General features: G+C 43.8%; 1 protein-coding gene across 4 annotated transcripts in view; it reads right to left on the minus strand.

Annotated features, from left to right (window-relative positions):
• Nucleotides 1–813: 813 nt before the first annotated feature.
• The window catches only part of PPP2R5D (protein phosphatase 2 regulatory subunit B'delta), a 155,513-nt gene continuing 143,186 nt past the window's right edge, over nt 814–13,140 (minus strand). Inside the window, exons 13-16 of one of the 4 annotated variants that reach the window (XM_063918739.1) lie at nt 9,075–9,176; nt 8,534–8,630; nt 8,148–8,264; nt 814–2,273 (exon numbers count right to left, since the gene is read on the minus strand). In XM_063918739.1, coding sequence (XP_063774809.1) covers nt 2,136–2,273; nt 8,148–8,264; nt 8,534–8,630; nt 9,075–9,176 — 454 coding nt within the window. In that variant the 3' untranslated portion in view covers nt 814–2,135. The remainder of the gene's footprint in view (nt 2,274–8,147; nt 8,265–8,533; nt 8,631–9,074; nt 9,177–13,140) is intronic. The other 3 variants (XM_063918740.1, XM_063918742.1, XM_063918741.1) reach the window with 3 other exon arrangements.

Genomic DNA, 13,140 nt, shown 5'->3' on the forward strand with positions numbered 1-13,140 from the left:
ATTTGTGATACAAAATGGGTCGTTCTGAAAAGCTCAGTGACTTCAAGCGTGCTACTGTAATGGGATGCCGCCTTTGCAATAAGGTTTGTGAAACTTCATCCCTGCTGGAAATTCCACGGTCATCTGTAAATTATATTATTAGATTATTATTAGTCTCGGAGGTCTATAGAAAATTCCTTTGACTTCATGCTTGGTTTGTGCATGGACATACACTGTCAAGTGTGGGCCCTTGTATAGACAGGTGTGCGCCTTTCCAAATCATGTCCAATCAACTGAATTTACAACAGGTGGACTCCAACTAAGCTGTAGGAACATCTCAAGTATGACCAGTGGAAACAGAATGAACCGGAGCTCAATTTTGAGCTTCATGGCAAAGGCTGTGAATACTTATGTACATGTGATTACTTAGTTTATTTTTAATAAATTTGCAAAAATCTCAAAAAACCCTTTTTTGACGTTGTCATTATGGGTTATTGTGTGTAGAATTTGGAGGCACAAACCATTTTGGAATAAGGCTGTAACATAACAACATGTGGAAAAAGTGAAGCCCTGTGAAAACTTTCCAGATGCACTGTATATTAGACATCACTAATTGTAACAAATATTTTTTTCTAGCATGAAATAAATTCTTGTCATTAAAACCAGTTTTAATCAGACCTTCATTTCTCTTTAAAACATGTTTGGTCCGATAACATTTCAATATTATTATTATTATTTTTTAACCAAGTTTTTGTATTCCTCCAATTACACCCATTTTAGATCAGTTTTTCTGAAAGGACATTAAAAAAAAAATATCTTCTGTATTCACTAAAATACATACAACTTAAAACAAACTTTAATACCATTATACCACCAAAGCAGGTGACCCAGACAGCTTATCATCTTATACATGCGAGGATCAGCTCATTCTGAACACAGAGGAATGTGACTAAGGAACACAGAGACCCTCAAACAGAATAACCTGTCCAAGAAGAGAGCCCTATGAGGACAACATTGTGAGAAATAAGGAAGACTGTGTGTGCACAGATGCTGACCCTATGGAGTTGAGGACTACACCATAGAAGTTTTTGTCGGCAGATAAGATCCACTTGGCTTATCTAGTCTGCCCATGTACACACGCTAGAATTTTTTTGTCAGGGGCCAAATAACCTACCACTATATTTTTGGATTGTGGGGGGGAAACCTGAGTATCTGCAGCAAACCCACACAAATACGGGGAAAATATACAAACTTCACACAGTTAGGGCTATGGTGGGAATCGAAACCCATGACCCCAGTGCTGTGAAGCAGTAATGCTAACCATTGCACCATCCCTACTGCCTTAATAACCTATAATGAATTAAAACTTATTTTGTGGCAACATTCATCTAGATATTCCATTGTAACAACTGTTTTTATTCCTTTATTTAATAAATAAGTCAATTTTAAAGACTTAAGCTTTGGAATTTTTTAAAGAGCATTTGTGTTGTTACCTAGGAGACTGACAGCCAAGTCAGCTTTAGGTCACTATGGAACTCACCATCCCAGAGTAATGCAAGATTGAGGGGAACTTCTGCTTAACATTTAGCCTGTCAGCTTTCAGCAAAGAAATAGGACGGATAACATGCCATAAAGTAGAAACACTGGAACGGTTTTCAGTATATTATTCGTTTCAATCTCTATTGTATTAATGTCCAAAAGTGGTTTTACTTGATTTTTATTGTTGCAGAGGAGGACAGAGCAGCACCTGTGTTATTTGGGAGTGGAAGTGATATACAAGTCTATGGTACTGGCGGGTCACTACAGATTGAGTCGAAGTGCATACTTGTAGTAGTTCTGAGCCAGGATTTTGGTAGTACATAGCCTCCTGCGTGCGTTACTGGGATGGCAGGTGAATCATTAAAATCTCTGCTGTCCTGGTTTCAGCTGTTGGTTAAAAGTTCTCCTGGCTGAGTGCTCATCAGATGTATATTCATAATAATAATAATAATAAAAAAAAAAAAGTAAGGAACCCTCTATCTCTAAGTCCAGGATAAGTTAGATGGCGCCACAGAGCACCTCCTGGTTGTATGTTCAGTGTCCAGTGAAGGTATATCGGCCTCTCTCGCAGAGGGTGGCAGGACAGTTAGCAGGTTGTTAGCCCTGATCACAGTAGGTCAGAGGGTCTCCTTGCTGCTACTCAAATACTCCTCCGCTCTCCTATGAGACTCCAGAGCTCGGATGGTATAAATATCCTGCGGAAGTTCCGATTTCTTGCAGAGGATCATCTGCTCCTGAGGGGAGCCACGGAGCACCTGGGGAAGAGGAGACAGTTACTTTGCTGCAGAAATTCCATCAGGGAAGAAGTACGGGGCTGCTAACACAGGAAAGCAGGAATAAAAGTAAAGAATAACACAGTATACAAGACTCTGGAATAGGGACTGGTGTGAACATACAGGAAGCAGAGAAAATATTTGTTTATTTCAGTGTTATGTAAGAAGTATGGTTCTGTAACAGATGTCACTGTTAATTTATAATTCGTTTTCAGCTTAGGGTCTGCAAAAGTCCATATGACCTGTATTATACTGTGCTAACTATATCCCTTCTCAACTACATCCCTTTTCAAGAATTGCTTATTGCACAGTTACATATTTCTGGAAAAGTTCTGAATCTGGACTCCATCGCTAGTAATAATACAGAATAAGGACTGTTTATATTGCACGCTTAATAAAGAGAGTAGTAGGTATAGGTTATTATACAGATTAGTTCAGTTACTCCTCCCTGCCACCACACCCCATTGTCTTCCCTGTGGAGCCCTATGGAACCCGAAGAAGAAATATTCTAGAGGCTACCAGTAAGGTTAGGTCACGATTCATTTATCAAGGTTAACGTATGTGTAGACATGCCTCTTACATAGTGGTTTAATATAAAACGTTTTAAAGAACGTTTAGCTCCAGTTTAAAGCTGATTGGGGTTGTGGGCTGGACTTTCACAGAAATATGGTACAAAAATGAAGCAAATCTGATAGATTTTCTGGGTGAGAAAAAAGTTCACATCATTTTTATAAATGTAATAAGATATTTTTGCTGGGGTTAGTTCCACCCAACTATCAGGTTGGATGGAACGAAAACATGAACATTGAGGAACTCACTTAGAATTAGACGCAATGGTACATATACTAATGTTTTAGCCAAGAGTAAACCAGGCATATATACCAGTGTTCTCTCTTGGTGTAAACAGGTACATATACTACTATTCTCTCCAGGAGTAACCCAGATACATATACTACTGTTCTCTCCTGGTGTAACACAGGCACATATACTACTGTTCTCTCCTGGTGTAAACATGCACACATACTACTGCTCTCTCCTGGTGTAACCCAGGCACATATACTACTGTTCTCTCCTGGTGTAACACAGGCACATATACTACTGTTCTCTTCTGGTGTAACCCAGGCACATATGCACTACTGCTCTCTCCCCGTGTAACTCAAACACATATATTACTGTTCTCTCCTAGTGTAACCCAGGCACATATACTACTGTTCTCTCCTGGTGTAACCCAGGCACATATACTACTGCTCTCTCCTGATGTAAACATGCACACATACTACTGCTCTCTTCTGGTGTAACCCAGGCACATATACTACTGTTCTCTCCTGGTGTAAACATGCACACATACTACTGTTCTCTCCTGGTGTAACCCAGGCACATATACTACTGTTCTCTCCTGGTGTAACCCAGGCACATATACTACTGTTCTCTCCTGGTGTAACCCAGGCACACATACTACTGCTCTCTTCTGGTGTAACCCAGGCACATATACTACTGTTCTCTCCTGGTGTAACCCAGGCACATATACTACTGCTCTCTCCTGATGTAAACATGCACACATACTACTGCTCTCTTCTGGTGTAACCCAGGCACATATACTACTGTTCTCTCCTGGTGTAAACATGCACACATACTACTGTTCTCTCCTGGTGTAACCCAGGCACATATACTACTGTTCTCTCCTGGTGTAACCCAGGCACATATACTACTGTTCTCTCCTGGTGTAACCCAGGCACACATACTACTGCTCTCTTCTGGTGTAACCCAGGCACATATACTACTGTTCTCTCCTGGTGTAACCCAGGCACATATACTACTGTTCTCTCCTGGTGTAACCCAGGCACACATACTACTGCTCTCTTCTGGTGTAACCCAGGCACATATACTACTGTTCCCTCCTGCTGTAAACATGCACACATACTACTGCTCTCTCCTGGTGTAACCCAGGCACATATACTACTGTTCTCTCCTGGTGTAACCCAGGCACATATACTACTGTTCTCTCCTGGTGTAACCCAGGCACACATACTACTGCTCTCTTCTGGTGTAACCCAGGCACATATACTACTGTTCTCTCCTGGTGTAACCCAGGCACATATACTACTGCTCTCTCCTGATGTAAACATGCACACATACTACTGCTCTCTTCTGGTGTAACCCAGGCACATATACTACTGTTCTCTCCTGGTGTAAACATGCACACATACTACTGTTCTCTCCTGGTGTAACCCAGGCACATATACTACTGTTCTCTCCTGGTGTAACCCAGGCACATATACTACTGTTCTCTCCTGGTGTAACCCAGGCACACATACTACTGCTCTCTTCTGGTGTAACCCAGGCACATATACTACTGTTCTCTCCTGGTGTAACCCAGGCACATATACTACTGTTCTCTCCTGGTGTAACCCAGGCACACATACTACTGCTCTCTTCTGGTGTAACCCAGGCACATATACTACTGTTCCCTCCTGCTGTAAACATGCACACATACTACTGCTCTCTCCTGGTGTAACCCAGGCACATATACTACTGTTCTCTCCTGGTGTAACCCAGGCACATATACTACTGTTCTCTCCTGGTGTAACCCAGGCACATATACTAATGCTCTCTCCTGGTGTAAACATGCACACATACTACTGCTCTCTCCTGGTGTAACCCAGGCACATATACTACTGTTCTCTCTTGGTGTAACACAGGCACACATACTACTGCTCTCTTCTGGTGTAACCCAGGCACATATACTACTGTTCTCTCTTGGTGTAACACAGGCACATATACTACTGTTCTCTCCCTGTGTAACCCAGGCACATATACTACTGCTCTCTCCTGGTGTAAACATGCACAAATACTACTGCTCTCTTCTGGTGTAACCCAGGCACATATGCACTACTGCTCTCTACCCGTGTAACCCAAGTACATATACTACTGTTCTCTCCTGGTGTAACACAGGCACATATACTACTACTCTCTCTCTGTGTAACCCAGGAACATATACTACTGCTCTCTCCCCGTGTACCCCAGGCACATATTACTGCTCTCTCCTCGTGTAACCCAGGCACATATACCACTGCTCTCTCCCCGTGTAACCCAGGCACATACTGTATACTTTGTTTTTTTCCTGGTATATCCCGGGAACATACTACAGTTCTCTCCTGGCGTAACCCAGGCACATATACTACTGCTCTCTCCCCGTGTAACCCAGGCACATACTACTGCTCTCTCCTCGTGTAACCCAGGCACATATACTACTGCTCTCTCCCAGTGTAACCCAGGCACATATATTACCATCTCTTCCCGTGGGTATCCGGTCTTTAGGTCGACAAGACTTAGGTCAACAGTGTCTAGGTCGACCACTATTGGTCGACATGGTCTCTATGGTCGAAAGGTCGACATAAGTTTTTCCCTTTTTTAAAACTTTTTCATACTTTACGATCCACGTGGACTACGATTGGGAACGGTAACCTTGTCCGAAGCATGGCAAGCGAAGCGAGCCATCTGAGGGGACGCGGTGCACTAATTAGGGTTTCCAGTCACTGTATGGCGAAAACGACACCAAAAAAGATTAAAAAAATCATGTCGACCTAGAGGCCCTGTCAACCTAGTTACTGTCGACCAATAGCAGTCGACCTAAGTGTGGTCGACCTTCAATACCACACCCCTCCCTATGTAACCCAGACACATATACTACAGTTCTTTCCTGGTATATCCCGGACACATACTACTGTTTTCTTCTGGTGTAACACAGGCACATATACTACTGTTCTCTCCAGAAGTAAAGGAAGAGCATAGGCTACACTTGCTGACCTGTATGCATCTTATGTATAAGGCAAGCAAAGTATAATATGCCTTTGGTCGGGGTGCACTTTTCACCTGTGTTAAAAAATCTATAAATTGCGTCCAACTCAGAATGAGCCCCTCAATCTGTCAGAAAGCAGTGCAGTGAAATCACACAGGGCAGTATATCTATATGTTAATATTAAATTACTTCAGTCAGTGAGGAGAGATAAGTCTAACTGATTTAGGATTTCTGCTTTCGTGAGTCTATTTGGATGTAGGAGAACACACATTACAGAAATATCTTCAGATGAGAGGACAGCCATATAAAAAACATCTGGGAACATTTCCAAAATTAGAGGGATTCTAATATTATATATATATATATATATATATATATATATATATATATATATATATATAATATGAGAGAGAGAGAGAGAGAGAGAGAGAGAGAGAGAGAGAGAGAGAGAGAGAGAGAGAACATTGTTACAGAGAACAGCACTGTGACACGATCAAGTCTAAATCTAAGTGGGCGAGTAGTCCTATGTATGTCCAGTCAATAAGACCCAAGCCAAGAAGGATGCAGCTACCAACTTACAACCCGTTCCAAGCAGGGAGGCAGCCATCACAAATTAGCAGATTCTACTTACAGACACAATTACTAACTACTACTAATAGTCAGGGAACCCTCTACCTACAGCCAACAAGAACCAAGTAGAGGCAGCCACCACAAATGCTTCAAGTAAGGGAGGCAGCCAAAAACAACTAGCTCTAGTCACTGAGGCAGCCACCAACAGTCAATCAGTTCTAGTTAAGGAAGCTATCCATAAACAGTCAAGTAGCTCCAGTTAGGAAGGCATCCACCAACAGTAAACAACTTCTAGGCAGGGAATCAGCCACCAAGAGCAAAACACCCCAAGCTTGGAGGCAGCCACCAAAAGTCCTAAGCAGGGAGACAGTCAAACCAGTTCTAGTAGCAAAGGTAACAATGTGCAGTCAACCTTTCCAAAGCATAGAGGGTGGCAGCCATCGACAGGCAAAACCAATAAATAGCCATTAAAAAGTCAATACTCCTAGGCAGGAAGGCAGCCATGACAGCCAATCATTGCAAGTTTAGAGGCAGTCACTGACAGTCAATCAGTTCTAGGCAAGGAGGCAGCCACCAGCAGTCAACCAAACCCAAGTTGAGAGGTAGGCAGCCACCAACAGCCAACGAGTTCTGGGCCGGGAGACAGCCAACAACAGTCTACCGATCCCAGGCTGACAGGGATGCAGTAAACCTTCTGTAATATGTGATATTTCAACCAATGTCCGGATATAAAACGTAAAAGTATAGAAACAAAATCAAAAGATTAGTAATAATGTATTGGGAAAACCTGGGGGGTGGGCAGATGTCGTAAGCCTTGGAGAGTGATAAAGTGGAGACAGATAAACTACCAACCAATCAGCTTGTAGCTGTCATTTTTCAAAAACAGCCTGTAACATGGCAGTTAGGAGATGACTGGATGGTAGTTTATCTCTCTCCACTTTATCATTCTCAAAGGCTTAGTACATCTTCTGCCCAACAGTCTAGATAAAGTACCAACCAATCAGCTTCTGTCATTTTTCCACTTTTATCTCTTTCCAAGGCTTGCTACATCTCCCCCTGGATGAGGGAATAATGGGCAAGTAATCGGTTAAGCGTAAAACATTTACGACAGGACAGGGCAGAAATGAGAACTGTGCTGTGTGGTGGCAGGCTATGAAAGGAAGCAGAGTGAGAACTTCTTAGGAAGTTTTAATGTGAAGACAAACAAGTTGGAACAAACGGAAAAATCTCAACAGGCAGCCCAGTGGGCGTGCCTCTAACAGGGGCAGTGATATGGTAAGGTGGGATGGTCTTGAAGCTTTATCATGGAAGCACTCTAGCAGGGTGGGTAAGAGCTTCTAGGACACCTTGTGTTTGGGGACTGGGCAGGAACAACTGTGAAACATTTACAAATAGGCTCAGGCAGAATGAGTGTGCAAGGTGTAGAGAGGAGAATGGGTGGGAATGAGTGAGCTGCAGGAGGGCAGGAGAGGGTGGCCAGTGGTCACCTGCACAGCCTCAGTTTCCATTGTCTTCTTCAGGATCTGAATATCCTCGGCAGTTGGAGTGTCTGTCTCCATGGAGCAGATCAGGCTGAGAGCAGGAGGAGCATTAAACATGGTGTACTGTGGAGGGTGTGGATTACAGAGAGAAAGAAAGAAATTGTGAGAGAGGTCGTAGGGGGGACGGGAACATTATACAACGATGGAATACTAAACAAACTGTATGCAGAGGAACCTTATGCTACAGGAATTACAGCTAATCAAACATGCTCGTTAAGATACACCGTGTGTGTAGAAACTATTGCTGGTCATTTTAATCACACAATTCTATAATAATTATACTCACAAGTAACACTTGTACCAAATTTATGATGTACTTTCTATGAACTTACAGCAAATCGCCCGTAAATTCCCACCTGTGGGTTTAATCGCGCCATTTCCTCAATCCGATTCCACATCTCTGCTCGCTCTCTCCCTCGAATCTTCCCCCTGGAAGAGAAGAGACTAAGAGTGTGCGCAGTAGCTGCGACGACACTCTGCCAGCCAGTCATATGCCAGCGTACTCTGATCACGCAGACAGAACACTGTGTACACTCATACAACCTGGATACTGTACCAGCTGGCGGGGTGGGGGGGGGGGGGGGGATTAATGTGATTTCACACATCAAGGCATGCAATTCTCTGAGATATTTATGCCTTTGTGATGATAAACATTACAGCTTCTATAGTTCTGGGCCCATGGCTACTTAACTATTGTTCAATTCAATTTTAAACAACAAAGCTGACAGTGATTGCAAAGAGGACAAATAATTTATTTTTGGTTCTGCTAAACTTTAACTGATATCCCCTCGAGTGTTTTTTTTATACTGACCCAAACCGCCCCCAACTCCGGCCTGACTTACACACCGTGCATTCATTCACTCATACACAAACCTCTGTTTCTCTGCTTTATACTGCTGTGTACAGTCATCAAATAACTTCTGATTCATCTCCATGAACAGCTTCAAAGCATTATATATCAGCCCATGTATAGTCCTGTAACATAACACATATTACTGTATAGTGGTCAGCCCATGCATAGTCCAGCAATATAACACATATTACTAATATATTTTTATGAATCTATAAAATCAGTCCATATGTTGTATTGCATTCCACGTATAGGGGTCTATTTACTAAGTCTTGGATGGAGATAAAGTGGACGGAGATAAAGGGGCAGATGTATTAAGCCTGGAGAAGTGATAAAGCAGTGTTAAGTGGAAGGTGATAACGGATCAGCCAATCAGCTCCTAACTGTTAATTTACATATTGGTGCTGATTGGCTGGTGCGTTATCACCTTGCACTTATCACTGCTTGATCATTGCTTTATCACTTCTCCAGGCTTAATACATCTGCCCCAAAATACCGATCAGCCAGGTCCTAACTGTCATTTTTCAAACACAGGGGTAAATGTATGAAGCAGTGATAAGAGGGGAGAAGTGAGCCAGTGGAGAAGTTGCCCATGGCAACCAATCAGCATTGAAGTAACATTTATAATTTGCATACTATAAAATTATACAGAGCAGCTGATTGGTTGCCATGGGCAACTTCTCCACTGGCTCACTTCTCCAGTTTTATCACTGCTTCATACATTTACCCAACAGTCTGTGACATGGCAGTTAGGAGCCGATTGGCTGGTACTGTATCTCCGTCCACTTTATCTCCGCCCGGGGCTTAGTCCTGCAATACAACATATCCATCCATATACTGTCCTGCAATATAACATATTATATATCAGCCCATGTATAGTCCTGCAATAAAACACAGATAGTCTTACAATATAATATATTCTACATAAATAGCCAACTTATGGGGGGGTCATTCCGAGTTGATCGCTCGTTAGCAACTTTTTGCAGTGTTACGATCAGGTTAATTTTCGGCAAAACTGCGCATGCGTATGCACAGCACTGCATAGGCGCATCGTACGGGTATAAAGAGTATCGGTGCTGGGCGATGGATTTAACGAAGAATCCATTCGCACGGCCGATCGCAAGGTGATTGACAGGGTGTTTGTGGGTGTCAACTGACCGTTTTTTGGGAGCGTTTGCAAAAACGCAGGCGTGCCCAAGCGTTTGCAGGGCGGGTGTCTGACGTCAATTCCGGGACCAAAAAGACTGAAGTGATCGCAGCGGCTGAGTAAGTCCAGATATTCTCAGAAACTACAAAATACTTTTGTGCGCCGTCGGCTGCAAAAGTGTTCGCACACTTGCAAAGCGAAAATACACTCCCCCATAGGCGGCGACTATCTGATCGCAACGCTGCAAAAAGTTGCTAGCGAGCGATCAACTAGGAATGACCCCCTATTTAAGTTTTTTTTTTAAACAATTTTTATTGAGACATCATGGATTGTACATATGGAGGCACTTTGGTCATAAGTACAGTTGTGAGTAAAAAGATCATAGTTGAACAGTGCATGGTAAGTTCTTGTAGTATTAGAAAAAAATACATTTAGTAAAACACAGTATCGATCAATACAATGGCCTTGAAGAGAGCTGCCAATTATCCCCCTGCCTTCAAACCAAAGATACAGGCGGATCTTGTGATGCTAACCTGGGGGGCAATTCAGACTTCATCGTAGATGTGCTAAATTTAGCACATCTACGATCACTTTCACAGACATGCGGGGGGACACCCAGCACAGGGCTAGTCCGCCCCGCATGTCTGACTCTGCCCCCACCCGCCCCCCACATATGGTACAAAACCATTGCACAGCGGCGATGCTTTTGTACCTGAAGGGTAGATCCCTTCAGCGCAGCTCCTGCACGCTGGCAGGGAGCTACCCGTCACTCTCCAGGTCACAGCGGCTGCATGAGACGTCGCACAGCCGCCGCGGCCAGCCCCGCATGGTCCAACGATGACGGCTAGCCCCCTCCCGCCCAGCGAACGCCTCTGCCCGTCAATAAGGTAGAGGCGATTGCTGGGCTGAGATGACGATCGCATCTCTGGCATGCGCTGGCGCACTGCGGCGCCTGCGCAGTTCAGACCTGATCGCCCGCTGGGCGAAAACGCACAGCAGCGATCAGGTCTGAATTAGCCCCCTAGTTAAGTACCACGTGGTGTCCCTCAGACTGTGGTGAATTTGTTTTCGTGTGGTAAGGGGGAGATTGGAGATGTACGAATCCCATAACTTAAAAAAAATGATCCACTTGTTTTCCCTTATCCACAATTGCCAACACCCAATCCATCCGGGACAGATGATGTAGTTTAGTAAAAAATAAAGGTATCTGTGGAGGCGTATTATCTATCCAACCTTGAAGTATCGTTTTCTTCCCCGCTGCGCTGAGGGCCACCAGCAATGTTTTACACTCGGATGGCATCCGAAGATTTGGATAAAGGATACATAAAACTGCCCATTCAGGGGTGAATGGTACAAAAGTTATAAGTTTGGCTTCAGCAGAACGTCTGATAAGATGCCAATAGTACTGTACAATAGGAAATGCCCATAGGCAATTATGATACGTATCTGCCTCACTCTGATGGCATTTTGGGCACGAGTGGATCTCCGATGTTCCCATTTTGAAACGCCGCATTGGGGATAAATAAGTATTGTGATACACATTTAAAAACAATTCTGTGTACATACTTGCCGACAAAGCCTGTCATGAATATAGTAGGGCTTTTTCTAGTATGGGTATAGTTAGTCTAGAAAAATTAGTCAGCCATTTGGACATGTCGCCAGTTATTGTAGCATGATCCAATATGGTTCTTAAAAATGTGAAATGTATAGATATGGCTTTATGATTAGGTATTGGGTATAACAAGAGGCTGTCCAGCGAATTGTTCCAATCCCCTTCCATGAAATGCGCAAGGACGTGTCGTACATAAAATCGTGTCTGTAGATACGACAGGGGATACGGATTAACCATGGCATATTTTGCGGATGCCTCGGAAAAGGTGAGCAGGATTTTGGATTAAGGATAAATGCAAGGGTAAATGCATGTAGCGCAAAATGTGCCATATTCTCCTGGTGGACCACAGGTGTGGGTTTGATTTAATATGGTCTGGGATGTCCTGGTCATGTTGGTTGAGGCAACACGTTAAGTCTATGTCCGGCATAAAATTTTGCTCCAGACGTTCGTAAAAAAAGGAGATTTATGGTAAGAACTTACCTTTGTTAAATCTCTTTCTGCGAGGTACATTGGGTTCCACAGGGATTAACATCGGGGTGTAGAGTTGGATCTTGAGCCGAGGCACCAACAGGTAAAAGCTTTGACTGTTCCCAAGATGTACAGCGCTGCCTCCTCTATAACCCTGCCTCCGTGCACGGGAGCTCAGTTTTGTTAACCATTCCAATGCAGTAGCAGGTAAGAGACAACAATCGTTAGTAGCCACAAATACCACATTTTCGCGACAGGAGAATGTACCAGCGGCTAATGCCATACAAACCCAAAGAAGCTAAGTGCGTCAGGGTGGGCGCCCTGAGAAACCCAGTGTACCTCGCAGAAAGAGATTTAACAAAGGTAAGTTCTTACCATAAATCTCCTTTTCTGCAGCAGGGTACACTGGGTTCCACAGGGAATAACATCGGGGATGTCCTAAAGCTGTTCCTCATGGGAGGGGACGCACTGTAGCGGGCACAAGAACCCGGCGTCCAAAGGAGGCATCCTGGGAGGCGGAAGTATCGAAGGCATAGAACCTTATGAACCTGTTCACTGAGGACCACGTAGCCACCTTGCACAATTGTTCAAGGGGTCGCACAACGTCGGGCCGCCCAAGAAGGTCCAACAGACGAGTAGAATGGGCTTTGATGGTAGCAGGAGCTGGAAGACCAGCCTGTACATAAGCATGTGCAATCACCATTTCTAATCCATCTGGCCAAGGTCTGCTTATTAGCAAGCCAGCCACGTTTGTGAAAACCAAAAAGGACAAAGAGGGAATCAGATCTCCTAAGAGAAGCTGTTCTCTTCACATAAATACGGAGAGCCCGTACCACATCCAAAGACCACTCTTTGGGGGATA

This window comes from Pseudophryne corroboree, chromosome 4, assembly GCF_028390025.1.
Source record: "Pseudophryne corroboree isolate aPseCor3 chromosome 4, aPseCor3.hap2, whole genome shotgun sequence".
Classification (NCBI taxonomy): Eukaryota; Metazoa; Chordata; class Amphibia; order Anura; family Myobatrachidae; genus Pseudophryne; species Pseudophryne corroboree.